The sequence below is a fragment of the Eulemur rufifrons genome, chromosome 7 (genome assembly GCF_041146395.1).
Source record: "Eulemur rufifrons isolate Redbay chromosome 7, OSU_ERuf_1, whole genome shotgun sequence".
Taxonomy (NCBI): Eukaryota; Metazoa; Chordata; class Mammalia; order Primates; family Lemuridae; genus Eulemur; species Eulemur rufifrons.
In genome coordinates, this window is record NC_090989.1 from 152,433,950 (window position 1) to 152,454,697 (window position 20,748).

General features: G+C 37.7%; 1 protein-coding gene across 3 annotated transcripts in view; it reads right to left on the reverse strand.

The window, feature by feature from the left end:
* SETD2 (SET domain containing 2, histone lysine methyltransferase) overlaps window positions 1–20,748 on the reverse strand; it is a 130,809-nt gene that overhangs the window by 81,471 nt on the left and 28,590 nt on the right. For 2 of the 3 annotated variants that reach the window (XR_011234082.1, XM_069475609.1), the window contains exons 2-5: window positions 16,196–16,211; window positions 10,162–14,534; window positions 7,133–7,264; window positions 4,577–4,705 (exon numbers count right to left, since the gene is read on the reverse strand). Coding sequence is in view for 2 of the 3 variants with exons in the window: in XM_069475609.1 (XP_069331710.1) it covers window positions 4,577–4,705; window positions 7,133–7,264; window positions 10,162–14,534; window positions 16,196–16,211 (4,650 nt within the window). In the remaining variant the exon portion in view is untranslated. The remainder of the gene's footprint in view (window positions 1–4,576; window positions 4,706–7,132; window positions 7,265–10,161; window positions 14,535–16,195; window positions 16,212–20,748) is intronic. The other variant, XM_069475610.1, reaches the window with a different exon arrangement.

A 20,748-nucleotide genomic window follows, 5' to 3' on the forward strand; every position in this document is an offset into this window, starting at 1 on the left:
GAAAATGACACATCGCAGGCTGTTTTGTCAATTAAATATGATAAGGACTACAAAACATGCCTTACCTTATTCAGAATCTGGAACTTCATAGGGAAAATATATCTCCATCCCCTCACCTACCGAAACAAAATTCTGTGCCTTGAACTTGCTCATTTAAAGCTAATTGATGCCATGTAACATAGCTATTATGCCCATCTGACACACAAGATAGAGTCTGAAGAAAGTAGTTGATCTGCCCAATATCACAAAACTTGATTACACCCTAGGATTCAAACTCCACCTGAATGACTATTTGTCCCATTATATTATAAAGGTATTTTCTTCTATTACACTAGAATATTCAATTCTGATATTACTCACAAATCACCTTTTCATTTAGAAAAAGTTCTTAAATACCAGGACCTAATCAACCATTAAATCACTCAGAGCAGAGACTTCACATCAGAAAATCTGAAGGATATATCAATACCCATGAATCTAACAGTCTGAGCTTGATAAGCTGCCGAGAAGCACCTCAAAGTCCTCAGTAACTTAGGGAATATAAGGAGAGTGACTAGACCCTTCAGCTGCCTAACCTCCAAAAACACTAAATAAGGCCAATGTAAAAGCCTATCATGCAGTCCTTAAAACTCTAAGATTTAAGTTTCTTAGAATCTACGTCTCCATTTAACAAAAGAAAAAAAAGCAGAAAAACATCAAACTGCTTGGCATGCAGTGACGAAATCCCATGAAGGAAGAGGCAATGAGACAAAATGATTTTTATTAATCTTTTCCTAAGTATGAAGTTTGCTCGGGACTAAATGAGTTCTCTTTACTGAACTCCTTAAAGCCTATTCAAGGGAACAGGGCTCTGCTGTGGCAGGTAGAAAGAGGCAAAAACTGTCACTGTTACTGCAAAGCTAGATGGTTATACCTATGAAAGGTTTAGGGGTTAAGTGTAATGCCTGCAACTCTCTTTAAACATCACCAAAAAGATAGACTGATGGATGGATAAAGAGATAGGCCAGGTGTAGTGGCTCACGCCTGTAATCCTAGCACTCTGGGAGGCCAAGGCAGGAGTATTGCTTGAGCTCAGGAGTTTGAGACCAGCCTGAGCAACAGGGAGACCCTGTCTCTACAAAAAATACGTGGTGGTGCACACCTGTAGTCCCAGCTACTTGGGAGGCTGAGGCAGGAGGGTTGTTTGAGTCCAGGAGTTTGAGGTTGCTGTGGGCTACAATGACACCACTGCACTCTACCTGGGGAGACAGAGCAACACTGTCTCAAAAAAAGGCGGGGGCGGGAGAGATAGGCAGATGGAGAATATATAATAAATAGAGCAAAATGTAAACTATAAAACCTAAGTGGTAGTTATAACGGCATTAACTGTTGAACTCTTTTAACTTTGCTGTAAGTTTAAAATTTTTCATAATAAACCATGAGAAAAAATGACTTCTAAAAAAGTGACATTTGCCCAAATGTCCATCAAACAATTAAAGGATAAACAAAGTGTGGTATATCCACACTAGAGAATATTTAGTCATAAAAAGGAATGAAGTGCTGATATACTACAGCATAAATAAAACCTAAAAACATAATGCTAAGTAAAAGAAGCCACACACAAAAATATTGTATGATTTCATTTATATGAAATATCCAGAATAGGTAAATCCATCAGAACAGAAAGCAGGTTAATGGTTGCCAAGCCTGGGAGGACAGGGGAATGGGAGGATTCTGCTTAATGGGTACAGAGTTTCCTTTTCAGATGATGAAAATGTTTTTGATGTAAACAAACGTGATAGTTGCATAATATTGTAAAGGTACTAAATGGCACTGAATTGTAAACTTTAAAATGATTAATACTATACTATGTGAATTTTACCTCAGCTAAAAGGCCCACTTGGTATACAATAACATTCAGTCAACCTGGGTAGCACTGCCTTCCATTCCTACAAATGGCAGATTTCCTTTAAAACTAAAGGATTTTGGCATGCATTTGGATGATTTTGGGGGTGGGGTCTGCCATGGTACTTTAACATGAACTAGCAGTTTAGCTCCAAATAATTCCTCATGCTGTGCACATCTGACAGTATGTCCTCACTAAATGAGAATACTGGTGACTAAAGAGTCTTGAATTAATAATTTATGAAATTAGTATTACCTCCAGCATGTGGAAGTTACAGGAGTAACTCGGAAGGTACAGGAAACATGTAAACTTTAATTCCTAGTATATTTTACCAAAGCAGGATTCTTTATAGTCGAAGAAAGCTAAAGAGCTTTAGGAAATTTTAACATGCTATGTGAACCAGTCATACATCCTCTCCTCCTTTCCCTAATCTCTTTCCCCATAATGTAAGAGGGATCCTGAGCCATCAGAGTTCCTGTTGCATACAGCAAGAATTTAGATCAGGTTTGAAGCTATGCTGGTGCAGACTCTACCAAGAGCCAGTGTCCAGACACATAACCCACTATTATCCCTGCAAAAGAGGCTTGTGTCCAAATTGTAGTACTTTAAAAAAAAAAAAAATTACTCTCAAAGAGAAAGCATTGGGCAGAATAAAAGAAGGCATCTTTGAAAACCTATGTCTGGACTAGAGTTAGTGACTTTAGAAATGCACTAGGCTACATTGAGAAGTAATGAGTTCTATGTCATTAACGGTGTTCAAAGGAAGCTTAGCCGATTGTCTAAAATATTATAAAGGATCCAATGAATTGGATGTGGGACATGATGAGACAATTCTGTGAGATACTTGCTTCAAAGAAATAATAATAATAATCAGTTATGAGTCAAGATGCTTTGATAACACTTTGTAGAGAAGGGAAATCTATGAGTTTCCTACTGGCCACTTTTTTTTGAGACAGAGTCTCAATCTGTTGCCCGGGCTAGAGTGCCATGGCGTCAGCCTAGCTCACAGCAACCTCAAACTCCTGGGCTCAAGCAATCCTACTGCCTCAGCCTCCCGAGTAGCTGGGACTACAAGCATGCGCCACCATGCCTGGCTAATTTTATCTATATATATACACACACACACATATATATATATATATATATATTTTTTTTTTTTTTAGTTGTCCAGCTAATTTCTTTCTTTCTTTTTTTTTTAAGTAGAGACAGGGCCTCGCTCTTGCTCAGGCTGGTCTCGAACTCCTGAGCTCAAACGATCCGCCCATCTTGGACTCCCACCCACTTTTTTTTATATAACAAAACATGTTTTGTCTGGTTGGATCCCCAAAAGATAGACTGGTAAGAACAACATTTCCTAGTTTCTTAAGAAAAAAAAGAACAATTTGGCTTTCAAAAGATATGTGAAGATTCCTATCATAAAACTAAATTATTGCTAAGGAGGACAAGCAGGGAGGAAAAAAACCTAAATTACCGTCTTAATACTTGGTTGCTTTGAATCCCCATAATAAATGGACTAAACCTCCCTGGCTCCATCCCCACCCCAATTCCCATCCAAGTGTGGCCATATGCTTAGAGGGTTCTGAAAGAATAGTTGTGCCTGAATTATTAGAATCTAGTAAATGTTTTATTTTCTTGTTTTCTTTTATGCATTTAAAAAATTTTTCAACCATAACCATATACAATCTGTATATCTTTAACTTCAATGTAAAAAGGCACTCAATTTTCATTAAGAATATTTTAAAATGCTATATATAAGAAAATTAAGCATTTCAAGGAAATACCGAACATGGGAGAAAATAAAAGTGAACCTCTCACTGTATTACATTCAAAAGTTACATGAATTAGATGAAGGGCAACATTTATTCAATTAACAAATGTTTATTGGGTATATATCAAGTATGCTTTATTATTATTATTATTTTTTTGTTTGTTTGTTTGTTTTTTGAGACAGAGTCTCACTCTGTTGCCCGGGCTAGAGTGAGTGCCGTGGCGTCAGCCTAGCTCACAGCAACCTCAAACTCCTGGGCTCAAGCAATCCTCCTGCCTCAGCCTCCCGAGTAGCTGGGACTACAGGCATGCACCACCATGCCCAGCTAATTTTTTGTATATATATATATTTTAGTTGGCCAGATAATTTCTTTCTATTTTTAGTAGAGACAGGGTCTCACTCTTGCTCAGGCTGGTCTCGAACTCCTGACCTCGAGCGATCCACCTGCCTCGGCCTCCCAGAGTGCTAGGATTACAGGCGTGAGCCACCACGCTCGGCCTCAAGTATGCTTTAATTCTTTACCTTGGTATGCTCAGATACTCTCTTATACTCTTATGCCAACTCAATTTTATATACACTAATAGATTCTGTTCCAACTCATTTTAATATAGCTTCACATTGATTCTGGGGGTCTATAGCAAACATTTGATAATTATGTGAAATTAAAGGAAACATAACCATCAGACAAAAAAAGACCTATATAGTCCAAATGTCAAAATGACCAAAATGTTCTTCCTATATAGACAGAAGGGTGGTTGTTTTTTAAAATGTCCTAGAATAGGTGGAAATTCTTTCTTTTTCCTACAAACTCGCTAACAGATGGTCATTCTATACAATAATCATTATTAAACATCAGAGAAATTATTTTCCTACAAGTTCAATAACACAAAAACAAAGTGAAACGTGACCAAATCAGAACTTACGAAGGGAGATCTTTGGCAGCTCTCAAGCCCCACCCTTTCTTTTCGGTGAGTATGACTTCCACGTCTGCATGCTGTTTTCTCTGAAACCGTCTATTGGAACAATAATCCCCATTTGGACACCGAGAAGAACTGAAATAAGAAATGGGTGAAAATTAATTCTTTAAAGTAGCAAAAGAACCAAAATATCTTCACTACAATGTGTTGTGTAACTACATGTGTATATATTTTTATGGTGTAATTAGCATATACGTGGTTAACTCCAAGTGAGCCTTCCTTAATAATTCTTTCCACCACAAAGGGATTCCTCAAATTGAGTGTCTACATTGTTAAACACATCATACCCAAAATACAGCCTTGTCATCTGGTCATCACAAAAAAGGTTTGTCTACCACTCCCTGGGTGCCTAGAACACATTTCCAGGCTGCATGTAAGCTTGCAGTACATTGACAACTTTGCAGAGCTAACTCTATCAGTGCACTTTCCCTTACATCCCACTCCAATCACCATTAATTTGGTCTTTTGAATGCAATGAACTATTAATACTTGATCTATATTTTAGAGAAACCAAAGTCATTACTAAAAATAGCCTTGTTCAGATTAAATGCAATGTAACATGGTAAGGCTCTTTTCCCATGGATCCTAGACTAAAGATAATAAAATCAAACATTGAAAGAATTCTCAATATTCTAAAGCTGACATATACAAAGGCTTTTAATGCCGATTAAGGCTACAACAGAAATTATCAATCATTTCTAATACATTATGATTTATTATCAAACCAGTGGTAAACAACATCTTTATTAATGTTCAAAGGATGGAGGATTCACCCAAGAGTGAGGCAGTGAAGGAAAGCTATCAGGAGGGAAGAGGATTAATGCAGCATCTTTGATGATACATAGGATATGAATAGATAAAGAGAGCTAGAGATACAACTGTCCCTGACAGTATGCAGAAATAGCAAACAAGGCCTACTTGGGGAAAAGGGAATAAAACAGCTAAGGATAAGTGATAAAAAAGGTGGGCTGTTGGAAGATAGAAAGGTAGACTGGTTATATACTATGAAGGGTTCTGAATACAAAGCTATGTTGTATCCTGAGGACAACAGAACTACTAAAAGCTCAAGTGAGGGACTAACATGAAGAAAGAAATTCTGTACTTCATGTATGTTTAGCAACGTTGGCAGGAAAATTCAAAAGATGGACTAGGGCAACAATATCAAATTAGAATAGTGCTAATCTTGTATCCTCTTCTTACATCTGTACTGTCACCTCAAATTTTAGTTTGGATAAAACAGTACCAAAAATGCTTTATCTTTTTTATTTTTTCTAGGTATAAATATTTTATTTTTACAACACTATAACATGAGCAAAACAAAAACTGAGCTTTTAAAAAAACACTTCATTAATATTAAAAATAAGGTATCTACACTAAAAATCACCTTAATACTCTTTCCATATTAAAAACAAGGATAAATTTTTCATCAATCAGATTTTTTTAAAAATTTATCAAATTTTTTGTAGAAATATAGAAAAAAGTACCAAACATTTTTCTAATGTAAAGATATCTGTTTATAATATGGAAGCAAAGGTCTGTCAATAAAAAATTAATAATTATAGGTTAATTAAAAATAGAATATATAATGCAGCCCAGGGAAAGATTTAGGTAGACCTGTAAGTGTAGTTGCGATTAGGTCTGATCAGCCAATCCAAGAAAGTATATATAATAAGATTTTACTTATATACATAAAAGGAGGAAAACATCTACCTATGTTGGCATAGGCATTAAAAAGATTACGAACAAAGGGACTGAGGTTTGGGAGGCTTGCACTTTATGCATTTATAAAATGCTAGGGTTTTATCTCATTTTATAGTGAAAGCTAAAAATACCAACATTTACTTCCCAGGACATGAACATTATAGGAGCTAAAAGAGCACTGAATAAAAATTAATATTATAATGTTATTAGTAATAGGACTACTTATAAAGCACATAAAATGTGCCAGTTATTATAACCTTATGAACAGTGCAAGGGAAATTTGTTTCATTAATATCTGTTTTCTACTATACATCAGAGCTTTTATTGTTTATAAATATTCATCCACAGAATATGATAACCTTTCCATAGGAAGAAGGTTAAATTTTACTCTTATTGGTAATTTTTTTTGATATTTAGAGACATTTAATAAAAGGGTTGGCTAGGCATGGTGGCTCATGCTTGCAATCCCAGCACTTTGGGAGGCCAAGGAAAGAGGATCACTTGAGGCCAGGAGTTTGAGACCAGCCTGGCCAATATAGTGAGACCCCGTCTCTCTAAAAAATAAAAATAAAATAAATAAAAATTAGCTGGGTGTGGTGGTGTACGCCTGTACTCCTAGCTACTCAGGAGGCTGAGGCAAGCTTGCTCGAGCCCAAGAATTTGAGGTTACAGTGAGCTAGGATTGTACCACTGCATTCCAGCCTGAGTAATAGAGTGAGACCCTGAGTCTTTAAAAAACAAAAACGAAACAAAAACAACAAACAGGGATTGAGCAAAAGCAGAGCACTCTAATTTACTTACCATTCAATCATGAGGAGACGATTAAGACAATCTTCCCCACATGCTATTTCACCTTGAGCTCTTTCATCTTTGGAAAGAGGTGTACACTCACACTGCATTCGCTTAATATCCCGATGGGATTTGTTTTTCTTTCTATTGGGTAAATTTCATAAAAACTGGTTAAATAAATCTGGCAATGATATATACATTCAAATATGTGCTAAATATCATTAGTTTCACATTTAATGATTCCTATAAGTCAACCATTCAAAAGAAAGAAAACATCTAATCACTAGCATTTGTGAGACTGAAAACCCTAAGTGCTGTGTTACAAAAAAGTTGAGAGAAGCAACCTCAATCTTGGCACATGGGGAAGATGGGATGAGTTCAAGACTATCGTTCTGGAACTCAGCCCTTATTTCCTAGTCTAGGTCAGTTAAGCCTTAGATTCTGACCAATCTGAAGTATTAAAGTCATATTGGGCTCAAGAGAAAACAGGAAAACTCAGGTGTTTCAAATAGTGACACAGCTGGTTAAAGTTAAGTTTAAGAATCAGACCTCACAGATAAACAAACAATACTTGAGATAAAAGGTTGAGGAAAAACAGGAGTTTCTAGAAAATTAAGGCTTTTAAATTAAGACTTTTAATTCAATCAAATCTTTTAGAGAATCCTTCAGTAATATCACACTTGTATAAATCTTGTTTAAAAGAAAATTGAATGATTCTTTAAAAAATGAAATGTAATTATGGACCAAGCAGATGAAGGTTTCAGAAAGCTCAACTTTTTCAATGCAGACAAACTTATTTTGGAGGAGAAAGGAAACTGCTCAAATTTGACTGGGTTCATAAAAACACATTCAGAGTTTGCAAAGCAAAGGCGAAAATGTGATTATTTATTGGCCTTTTTGTTGAACTCTATGTTTTGACCCTGGTCAAAAAAATAAAATCAAGAGTGGTCAAAAAAGATCTGCTTCAGATTAGGGAATTATAACGCATTCTCACTATCAAATGGGGAGGAGGACAGGGGGAGGGGAGAACACAGCTGTTTTAAGTGGCTATCTTAATCCCTAACTCTAATCTGATTTAATCCTAAATATGTTATATTCTAGCCCCAGTTTTATAAATTACCTAAATAGTATAGTGATAGTTTCAACTAAGTTTAGGCAAAAAGAATTATCCTTCTTGATCAACTAAGGATACAATGCATTAATAAGTGTATGAATATGCTTAGCCTGAAGATGACTAAACAAATAAAATACCTATTTACAAGTACTTAAAAAGCTATCACTCTGAAGAATCAGCAGCAACTTTATTTTGTATTGCTCTAGAAGGCCAGATTAGGACCAATGGGCACAGATTTATGTCAACAGACATAAGAAAATTTTTTCATTATAGTCATACTATTTTTACAACAATGTCTTCTTGGTGCATTCTAAATGCCTAACATACAACAGGGACTTTAAAATGATGAATATATATAAGAATATAAATAAATGCTTTCCACTCCACAATGGTGGAGGCCCTCCTCCACCAACCAAATCTATATAACATAATCATATATCTGATTCCTCCCCCAACACACACACATATATATCTGATTCTCATTGCTGAAGAAAAGCCAGAGGATTGAGCTGATTAGTTTTATTTTATACTCTTTTACAAGGACTCTGTAAGATCCACCAGTTACATAATTCCTAAAGTGTACTACTTAAAATATCCAATTTTAAATGTAAGCCTAATTTACAACTAGATGTAAATGAATATAGTGTAAGAGGCTCTCTACAACATAAAAAATAAAGGTTTTTTTTTTTTTTTTTTTTTTGAGACACAGTCTCACTCTGTTGCCCGGGCTAGAGTGAGTGCTGTGGCGTCAGCCTAGCTCACAGCAACCTCAAACTCCTGGGCTCAAGCGATCCTTCTGCCTCAGCCTCCCCGAGTAGCTGGGACTACAGGCATGTGCCACTATGCCCGGCTAATTTTTTTTATATATATATATTTTAGTTGGCCAGGTAATTTCTTTCTATTTTTAGTAGAGACGGGGGTCTCACTCTTGCTCAGGCTGGTCTCGAACTCCTGACCTCGAGCGATCCACCTGCCTCGGCCTCCCAGAGTGCTAGGATTACAGGCGTGAGCCACCGCGCCCGGCCAAAGGTTATTTTTTAATAGTAAAAAACTTCTGGAGGGACCTAACTTTAAAATGAAGTCTTTTACCTTATCCACAGTGGAAAATTTCTTCGATTTAATAAAATTTTGAATGCTCAAAAGGTTGATGGCTAGGTTGATTCTCAACTAGGAGGAAAATTTCCAAAAGGTGGGGAGTTAAGTAGGTAGGAAAGTATAGTGTTTTCTTTCTTAAGTACATTTGACATATATTTATATCAGGAAAATGAGAAAATTATTAAGGAGGAGGTAAACGTTAAAACAGACTGTGAAGCTCTGCTCCAGAAGACTATGTGGTCATTATTCCTACTGTCATTATACCTTGTTTCATGTTAGGGATTTTTGATAAACCATTTTACCATTTATATCTGTTATACTATTGCCTGATTTAATCTATTAACAATAGGCTTAAAAAAAAAACATACAAGAGAAAACTATGTCCTAGTCTAGTTCCATCTTTATAAAGGACCTAGATACTTCATTCTGCACATTTTTGAAAACTACTTTTTTCTTCTCTAAGAGTAGACTATTTTGCTGGAGTTTGGTTCATTTTCTGTCACACTCTCACATGTAAAAGAAATTAGAGAAAAACTGGACTAGCCTAAATTATACTTTTAAAACTAAAGTAGTAACAAGAGAAAAAAATTAGACATCATTTTCCCTGGGAAGAAAAAAAAATGGGGGGAGGGAATCTACATTATCAAATCTAAATACAAAAATAATAAAAAATAAAAAATCTAAATCAAAACACTTCAGAGTTTTTAATTTACATTTTATCATACAACTCTTTCATATGGTTAAGTTCACACAGTCTGAATTGTTTAAAAGCTAATTTTTTTTAAACAAAAAGGAGATTAAAATTTGTCAAACAAGTATAAATTAGGCTTACCTTTCTGTTAAATAAACATTTTCTTCGATAAGATCAAAGTAACAAGGCATCTTCCCCTGCTTGGCACATTCCTTCCATCGCTGTGGGTCCCTGAAGTCATCCATGACACAGGAAGGCCCAATCAGTGCTGAGCCTGGGAACACTGATGTCCCTCCCTGCTCTATCTCCATTCTAACTTTTTTTCTGTCCTGAAGCTCACCATCACTTTCAGAATCACTCTCCAATTCCTGCCTCCTTTTTTTAGGAGGCCCTTTGATATCATTTTTTTCTAAGTTTTTTGAAAAATCTTTCTTTTCATTCATAACTAAAGAGTCCTTAATGGAATTGCTGCTTATTTCAGGTGCTTGCACTGATCCCTTGTCTTTCTGAAGGGAAAGAAGAAATTTACTGGACTGGCTTGAAAAGTGGGACCCACTCCGTTGATCCCAATTCTCTTCCTCTTCACGGTCATCTGTTAGGGAATCTGGTACCTGTCCTTGAATTCGATCATATACAACCCCAGTTCCAGATCTACCTGCTGATCTTGGATCCCAATAGCCATTGCCTTGCCAGTAATTACGTGTCCCACCATAGTGTTCTGCACTTTGCTGATACTTGTGTCCACCACAAGCGCCATAGCTGCTGTCAGGTTGCTGATATGTGGTAGTAGGCTTTTCTTGTTGAGAGAAGTCCCAACCTAGGTTTCTAAGCTCTTCTGATGAGTGCAAGCCATCCATACGGGAGATGTCACAAGATGAAGAAAAACTCAACTCTGTTTTTCCCAGTCTACTATCTGGCCTGTTAGTGAAAGTGGTCTGTTGCCAAGACTTATTTGGGACATCTTCAAAATCATCAGAAGAATAAAGTGGCAGTTCTTGTTGCTGTCTAGAAGACATTTTAGCTTTTACTGTTTCCTCTGAATTTGGGTGTCCTAGAGAGTCAGATTTCACATCTGTATGACTTGTACTATCAACCCCGTCACTCTGAGGATGAGCAATTTCTGGCAGGTGATTATCTACTTGTTTTCTACTTGACTGTGTAAAAGAAATTTCTGGATTCTTCTCTGTTCCTTTATGAAGGAAGAATTTCTCAGTTTGAAGACAGGCTTTACTTGCTATACACTCATATTTTTCCTCGTATGAATGTCTCCTTGGCTCCAATCTCTCATCTTCCCAGTGGTCGGAATAGTGTCTGTAACTTTGACTGCTCCGAGAAGAACAAGGACTTGTTTCTTCCATGGGCAAAGTAGAATTCTTTGGCACAACCACAACAGACTGGAGACGGTTTCTTGGAATACTGCTGTCATCAGAATCTGTATCTTCTGAATCACTTTCATCACTTGAACTTTCAGAAGAATCAGAATAATCTTCATGGACTGTAGACACAATTTCTGGGGCATGACCACTGCTGTCACATTTTAAGGTACAAGTTATACCATCAGTATCTTCCAAGGTTAAATTCAAATCGCAAGAAGAAAATACAACTTCTGAATCATCAGAAGTATGTGCATGTCCTCTTTCTCCTTCTTCATCTAGAGAGGTTTCTGGTCTTCCTCTTCTATCAGGCAATATAGAATTCCCTTCTTCTTGAGCCTCTTGCAAACATTTCCCAGATAAACCATTATTATGCCTGTTCTCCCAGCAAGTAAATCCCCTTCCTGAATCAGGAAGGCCACTACCTACTTCCATTATTGTTTCTTTACCTGCATGTTTCAGAAACTCTTTGCTTTTTTTACTCTTCAGCACTGCATCCAGAACTGGAGATGTGTCTTCTCCACATTGCAAGAGAGTTAAACTGTCCACCTTTATTCCTGGTGGAAGACTCTGAAGAGATGAAGCAATAATTGAACTCCCAAGAGGTTGATATAAATCATCAAAATGATTAACAGAAGTTGAACTACTGCTACCAACACTCTGCTTATATTCTTCACATGCAAATTTTGAGTGATCTGTCAGATTCCTATTATCACATACAACTGGTTTTGATTCCAAATGCACATTCATAAAGCTATTTGAAGAACTCTTCATAACCGAAGGCTCAATATTTTCAGCTTCTGAGTAACATAAAGGGTTGTTGTCATTTGAAGTACAGTATATATCTGAATCTTTGGTTTTACAGCAAGAAACTCTCATATCAACTGGTTCTTTAATTACTGTTTTGGAATAATCTATAGTCATTACTGGCAAAGACATAAGCTTATCTTGCTGTGGTGAAACTACAGGTTCTGTTTCCCTAAATGGGCTTTCTGATTTACTATGCTGCACACAAGTATCATCCAAGTCTTTTTCTTTGCATCTACTAATATTCTGAAATCCATTTGAAGAGAGCATGCATGCTTTGACCAAAGGGGATATCTCCGATCCAGTCACACTATCATCAGAAGTCGTCAAAACAGCATCGGTTTTAGAAGTGCAAAACGTTGCCAAATCAGATTCTGCCCCAGGAGAACCATTTACATTTAATTCTATGGGACAAAAACTTCTTAATTGATCATTCTTCACTTTAGATAAAGAGTCTAATTCCTTAATACTATCATGGCTATCACGTCCTATAAATTCAGACTTAAAAATAGGTGATTCATCTAGCTTTTTAAAAGTAGGTGAATCATTTAATTGATTTGATGGAGATGGGGACCCTGTCTTTTCTCTTTCAGGAATTTTATTAATCATTCTCAACTCACTACCTTTTGAACAAGGAGTCTGTAAACTAAAAGAATGAGACTGTTTGATTTCCTCATTTAATTCTGTACAACAGAAAGAATTTTTAAATTTATCAGACTTGGGTGTAGGTTTTGAAGGGGTAGATTTATAACGGGAAGCACTATTATCGTGCTTGGAATATGATGACCCCCGTCGGAATCCCAGTTCATTAGGGGGAGAACAACATCTTTTCATTGCTTCATTTTCTGAAGTCCTTTTGGATTCTCTTTCTAGTTTTGAAGAATACTTTCCTCTTCTCTCCATCTCTAAGTAAGAGGTCTCAGTTTTACAGTCCCGATCAGATTTAGAATAAGATGATGATGTCCTTAGGTCTCTGTAGGAGGAGGAATGAGATGAGGTGCGCCTTGAGTATGTCTTCTTATACTCTTCTTCTGAGTCAGAACTCTCTCGTGCCCTGTTATCTGTATATGGCCGAGAATAGCGTGTCCTCTCTCGATAAGGGGAACTCCTGTGGTAGCGACGATCAGAGTCATAATAATGAGATCGTTCTGACCGGGAATAGGATAAACTAGTTCTAGAGCCTCTGTCAGACCTAGAACGAGATCTGCTCCGCCTTCGCTCTCTTTCTGATCTACATCGAGAAGACATATACCGAGTATCTCTCTCAAGTTTTGAGTAGCTGAAATATTTATCATCTCTCTCTGTTTTAGATCGTGAAGATTTCCCTAAATCCTCAGGTTTTAAAGGTGCTGAGCTCTTTTTTAAATCTCTTTCCTTTTCAATGCTTGCTGAAAGTTTTATATCATGTGATCTCTGACTTGAAGAAGTCCGTACAGAATCTTCATCAGATTCTGAACCAAGAAAGGTGCCTTCAGATTGTAAGGATTTCTTCTTAGAACCTGTTTTTTTAGAGCTCAGACTAATCTTAGAACTATCAGGAATTTCTTCTTCCTTCCCAATATGGGAATCTTCTTTTTGTGAGGGAATATCTGCTTGCTCATTCAAATTTTGAGTTGTATGTTCTTCTGAACTATTAGATACAGTGTCCTGCTTAGTATCCACTTCTAAAGATTCTGGTACAATTATAACTGGTGGTTCCTTCAGAGCTCTAACTGCTACATCTACTGGTAAGGGTACCGGTGTTGTCATTAGAACTGTTACTGATGTGTGTGGCAAGGCCACTGGCTCTGTTACTGGTGCTGGTGGTGAGGGTGTTGTGCCTTGGGGAGGTGGAGGTGGAGGTGGAGGTGGTGGAGGTGGAGACGAGGGTGGTGAGTCTATAGTTGTTGATTCTGGTATGGCTGCTGGTACTGTCGTAGAAGGGGGCGATGCTACTGCTGTGGTAGTAGCCAGCAGTGGCCTGGCTGTTACATGAAGCAGATGTTTCTTAAAATGAATTTTGCCTAATTCCACCCTTGATTTTGGTGGGGAAGATTCTTCTGTAGTAGATAAAGTATCACCAAGGTCCATTTTATTTTTAGGGGCTGAGTCTACTTGGAGAGGTACAGCTGGGGAGTTGGTAGTATCATTTTGCTTTTCATTGCCAAGTGCAGTGAGAAACCTATTCTGCAAAGTTTTCTTTGTAAGGCTAAAGCTGAATGACACCTTTTGTCGTCCCCGTTCCTCCAAGTTAACTTTTGTCTTAGTGCCTTTGGGCAAAAATCGACTAGAAGCAACACCTTTGAACACTGGTCCTTTGATGAAACCTGTTTTTTGCACATTTTCAATCTTTGCCTATAAACAAACAAAATAAGCAATTACTACTAAAACAAACGGCCACTTTCAAATGGCTAGCATCACAGTTTAAAATGTTTACCAGTCTGAGTAATGAAAAGCCCTTTTTTAATAACAAATAGTATGAACTTCACTAAGCTAAACAAGAATTTTTTAAAACTCTAGTCTGGAAATTTTCAAACATAGTCAAAAGTATAGAGAATAGTATAAAAAATCCCTAAGTATCCACTCCCAACTTCACAAAGTACCCATATTTTTCCATTCTTGCTCTCTTTTACATAAAAAATTTTATTTGGTTTTATAACTTTTTCAGGTAGCATTTTTTTAACAAAAAAAATTTAAAAGCCTAATATGTATTTAAATGATGCATGTATAAAGGGCGATAGCTAACATCTCAGTACTCAAAATAGTTTGTTCTTGTGTTCTATCAGAGGTCATCAAAACCAATGGTCTTGGCCGGGCACAGTAGCTCATGCCTGTAACCCTACACTCTGGGAGGCCAAGGCAGGAGGATCACTTGAGGTCAGGAGTTCGATACCAGCCTGAGCAAGAATAAGACCCTGTCTCGACAAAAAAATAGAACAATTAGCCGGGCATGATAGCTCATGCCTGTAGTCCCAGCTACTCAGGAGGCTCAGGCAGCAAGAGGATTGCTTGAGCCCAGGAGGAGTTTGAGGTCGCTGTGAGCTAGGCTGATGCCACAGCACTCTAGACTGGGCAACAGAGTGAGACTCTGTCTCAAAATAAATAAATAAATAAATACATAAAAGATAAACTCCTGATCCACGATCCGCACTATACGGAATATCAGTTTGAACTATTGAGCTCTAAGGTCAGGCAAGAATGTTTTTTTGTTTTTGTTTTGTTTTATGTTTTGTTTTGGTACAAGCACCATAGGCAATTCTCCCAGGTTTGGGAAACCACTGGTATAGAAGAGCCTCCCACCTCACTCATTTTACAGATGAGGTCACCAAATGAGGACCAGGCCTTCTGTCTTCCTAGAAATTATTTTACCCTGGCACACTGCCACTGTCTCTGCCTGGGCCCCACACATGCAGATAATGCTGATTATCCTCTGATACTACTGTATAAGCAACACAATTATTATAGAAAGTATATATCTAAGATGATTTCTCCCTCCATTATTTGCCAAATCACCTAAGAAAATGGTGGGTTTTAGAAGTTAAAGGCATAACCTAGGTTGTAGAAAGAACATTAGAAAAATCTATAGGAATAAACGCAAGCCTAAATTAAAGATAGTTTACTTGCTATCTGCAAAATTTTTCTAATTGATGTCCTTTAATCAACTTTGGCTATTGGAGAGAATAATATTCCCCATCTTCATGGTAAAATCTGAAATCAATTTTCAAAATTACATAGTAACCATCCAAGTAGTAAAGTAAATGTTTTCACATGCATTATCACAGAGCAATGGTTTCCAATTACTACTAAGAAATAGAATCTACTTTTCAAATTAAATCTTACATGGAAGCTCAGTACATAAAAATAGGTAAAAGTTGTCACCAGACCTGCCAGCTTCCTCCACCTTTTTTAAAGCTCTTGAATCTCTTTTTTGAGTGTTTTCAGCTTTCACCCCATCTCTAAAATGTATTTAGAGGTCAATCCCATAATCACTGAATGACTAGTTAAATTATACATACCTCGTTTTCTTCTTCTCTATTTCCATTCAGCCAAGAAAACATGCAAAAGAATAAAAAGAAATCATGAATACTTAAAAGTGATTGAAATGAGAGTTGTTTTTATGAGAACTTAAGATACTTATATTCTATATGGACTCTCTATTCCTTCATAGCCTCAGTTACATTTGATTTAACAAATATTTATTGAAGATAGTGACATGCACTACCCTAAGTGCTGGAGACCAAAAGGGAATAAAGCAGAATTCCTGCCCTTAAGGAAGCTTACAGTTTCCTGTAAGTTACAAAATATAAATTTGTTACAAAAGTAATTCCAATATAATGGAATAAATGATAGAAATATGTACAGTACAGCAGCAAAGAGGACAGTAAGCAGCTCAGTTTAGTGGGAAGACAGGAAAGCAAAGAATCTTTCCTACAGAGAGGATTGGTTTTTGAAGAATATTTTGTGGGGAGATCCCCCAAGCAGAGAGAGATCCCAGGCAGAGGCACAGAGATTAAAACATAGAATATGGGCTGGGGGTGGTGGCTCATGCCTGTAATCCTAGCACTATGGGAGGCCGAGGCAGGTGGATCGTTTAAGCTCAGGAGTTCGAGACCAGCCTGAGCAAGAGCGAGACCCCGTCTCTACTAAAAATAGAAAGAAAATATCTGGACAACTAAAAATTTATAGAAAAAATTAGCCAGGCATGGTGGCACATGCCTGTAGTCCCAGCTACTTGGGAGGCTGAGGCAGAAGGATTGCTTGAGCCCAGGAGTTTGAGGTTGCTGTGAGCTAGCCTGACGCCACGGCACTCTAACCAAGGCCACAGAGCAAGACTGTCTCAAAAAAAAAAACCAACACAACATAGAATATGTTCAAGGAAACTATAAACAGTTCAATATTACCTGAGTACAATGTGTAGGGCAGGAAGACGCCAATAATTAGGTAGAGTAGTAGGGGGTAGTAGCCAGGCTTTTCATAAGGAGAATCATATTTCATCTTATGGAACAATGGTTCTCAATCTTTTTTGGTATCCATTCAATAGTCCCTTTGCTGAATTCAAGACTCTGCTCCCCATTATGGGTGCATCTGCTCCATATCACAGTGTGTGGCTCTCTGAGTTATGTTTTAACGAAAGTAACCACACAGAATCCTGACTATGAGGAATCGAAAGCCAAAAGTACGGTATGCACTAGTGTACTAAGGCATACTGGGGGACTATCTACTTGGAGAAAGGTAAGCTACAAAAGGGCATGAGAGCCAGATTTGTATTTTAAGCAGGTCACTCTTTAAGCTATGTGGCAAGAGTACAATAATCTTTTTTAAATGCACCTGGAAAGAAATATACAAAACCCTTTTCCCCAAATGTAACCCTGACTTCATCATAATTCAGTCCATTCACTAATGTCTCTGGTAGCCATACAAAACCAAGTAATGGGGGCAGGGAGGAAGTTGGCAATACATGAGTGAGATCTGAAGCAGTACGAAGGTTAACCACTTTTTCCTATTCCAAAATCACTAAAATGCTCAAAGATGTGATGTTAGAACCACTGTACATTTTCCCCATATATAACAGCTCCACAGGATGCATCATACTATCAATGACATCAAAGTTTAACTGACAGAATTTTTTCTTTTCTTAGTGGTTCATAAAATAATTGTGTCTTAGAACCTATGGCATATTAGAACCTATGGCATATTACATTTGATTTAAATTAGTAACGTGAAACTTTTAAGAACACAGAAGATTGCAAGAGATGTCTAAGCACATGCTTGTCTGCACTGTATCCACACACATGAAATGCTAGAAATACTAAGGCGACCAAAACTATTTCCTAAGCCTCAGCAGTTCTATTTTGGACAGATGGAAAATAACCCTGACAAACTGTGATGAAAATCTGCTAAAGAAATATAAATTTGTGGGATTAGGAGGGGAGAGGGAGTGATGAAGGTCCATTTCAAAAAAATCAAAGAACTGCTTGACAGAAATGGCAAGACATTTCCTAGAACTTGATAGTAAAATGAAATGTTATAGCCAGGCATGGTGGCTCAAACCTGTAATCCCACCACTTTGGGAAGCCAAGGCAGGAGGATCACTTGAGGCCTGGAGTTTGAGACCAGCCTGGGCAATATAGCAAGACCCCACCTCTATGAAAGAAGTTTAGTAATTAGCTAGGCATGGTGGTGTGCACCTACAGTCCTAGCTATTCAGGAGAGGCAGGAGGATTGCTTGAACCCAGGAGTTCGAGGTTATAATGAGCTATGATCACACCACTGCACTCGAGGCTGGGTGACAGAGCAAGACCCTATCTCTTTTTTTTTTTTTTTGAGACAGAGTCTCACTCTGTTGCCCAGGCTAGAGTGAGTGCCGTGGCATCAGTCTAGCTCACAGCAACCTCAAACTCCTGGGCTTAAGCGATCCTACTGCCTCAGCCTCCCGAGTAGCTGGGACTACAGGCATGCGCCACCATGCCCGGCTAATTTTTTGTATATATATATTTTAGTTGTCCATATAATGTCTTTCTATTTTTAGTAGAGACGGGGTCTCACTCTTGCTCAGGCTGGTTTCGAACTCCTGACCTCGAGCGATCCACCCGCCTCGGCCTCCCAGAGTGCTAGGATTACAGGCGTGAGCCACCACGCCCGGCCAAGACCCTATCTCTTTAAAAAAAAAAAAGTTTATAATAAAAATGTAAGTATTAATACATTCAGAAACTTTGGGGGAAAATATCTATTTTTTCCTCATCATTAAGAGCATTTAATGTTAATAGAGAAGAACCAAATTGCAAACAAGCAAAAGGAAAGGTCCACAATCCAACTTATCCAGAGACAAATGTTAACATCTTCATCTACATAGCTTTCTGACACTTATGTGTGTGTGTGTGGTTTCTACTTAAACAGAGGTCTTTGTTTTCCTTTTTTAAGTATAGTAATCATTTCATACAAGCCATTTTGTATCTTTCTTCCCACTCTCATCAAAAATAGAGCCAGTGAGCAAACAAGGTATTTAGATCACAGAGAAAGTATGGAAACAGGCTGATGAATGAGTGATCTCAAGAGAAGGGGATACAAATAAGGAAGATATAGTTAAGTTTCAAAATAAAGCAAGTATATTCCTTTTGGCCTTTATTTTTCTGAGATCCTTAAGTTGAAAGTTGGAGGAAGAAATGAGGTAAAAGACTTCTTCAGAAAGCAAGAGCTTTCTGAAGAAAATGAAATTATGAGGCCACAATTAACAGCAAGAATCAGCCACGAATGTTTTTAATGAAAAAAAAAAAAAAAACACTTGCTTTGGTAAATAATACCAAATAATATCAAGGGCAAAGGATAGGGTTTTTGAAGGAAAGCTGACAAAACAAAGCCAATGAGAGCCAGAAGTTGAAGAGTATTAACACTCCTGTACCCCAGCCATGAAAAATAAGGAGGCACGCGAAAACAAGCATTTAGCTTCTAGCGTGAAATCATGCTAGAGTAAGCTCTATTTTTTTTTTGAGACAGTGTCTCACTCTGTTGCCCGGGTTAGAGTGAGTGCCGTGGCATCAGCCTAGCTCACAGCAACCTCAAACTCCTGGGCTTAAGCAATCCTACTGCCTCAGCCTCCCGAGTAGCTGGGACTACAGGTATGTGCCACCATGCCCGGCTAATTTTTTCCATACATATTTTTGGTTGGTCAGATAATTTCTTTCTATTTTTAGTAGAGACGGGGTCTCGCTCTTGCTCAGGCTGGTCTCGAACTCCTGACCTCGAGGGATCCACCCGCCTCGGCCTCTCAGAGTGCTAGGATTACAGGCGTGAGCCACCACACCCGGCCCCTATTTCATCTTTTGAAAAACTAGTACAGAAAAAAACACCAGTGGAATACTGCAGTCAATTGTCTATAAAGTAGGCAAATCTGCAGCTTGCTGAAGAACTGTATTTTTAAAATGTTAATTAATCCATGTCAATACAAAGACAAATCTCTATTAGATCACAGGGTACATGTGGAAAAAGACATAGTTAAGAGTTTCATGGCAAGCTCAAAGAACCAGAGAACGACATAACTATTAAAAATCAACCAACTATGCTGGGCAAGGTGGCTCATGCCTGTAATCCTAGCACTCTGGGAGGCTAAGGCAGGAGAATCAATTGAGGCCAGAAGTTCGAGACCAGCCTGGGCAATAGCAAGGCCCGTCTCTACAAAAAATAAAATATAAGTAAGCTGGGTGTGATGGTGCATGTAGTCCCAGCTACTCAGGAGGCTGAGGCAAGAGGATTACTTGAGCCCAGGAGTTCGAGGCTGCAGTGAGCCATGGCGACACCACTGTACTCTGGCCCAGGCAACAGAGTGAGACCCTGTCTCAAAAAAAAAACAAAAAAACCCAGAAAACTTAAAAGATGAAATAGTCTTGTTTTGTGTAATTCCGAAAGTCAGAAAGAACTATGACCAACAGCTAGAAGTTACAGAATGATAAATTTTAGATCATTTTAAGTTAGAACATTTTAAATTAATTTTATTCACTTTAAAAAGTAATACACGCAACCAGGGGAAAATTTGTAATACTAAGAGATATACAACTAAAATTATGTCTCTCTC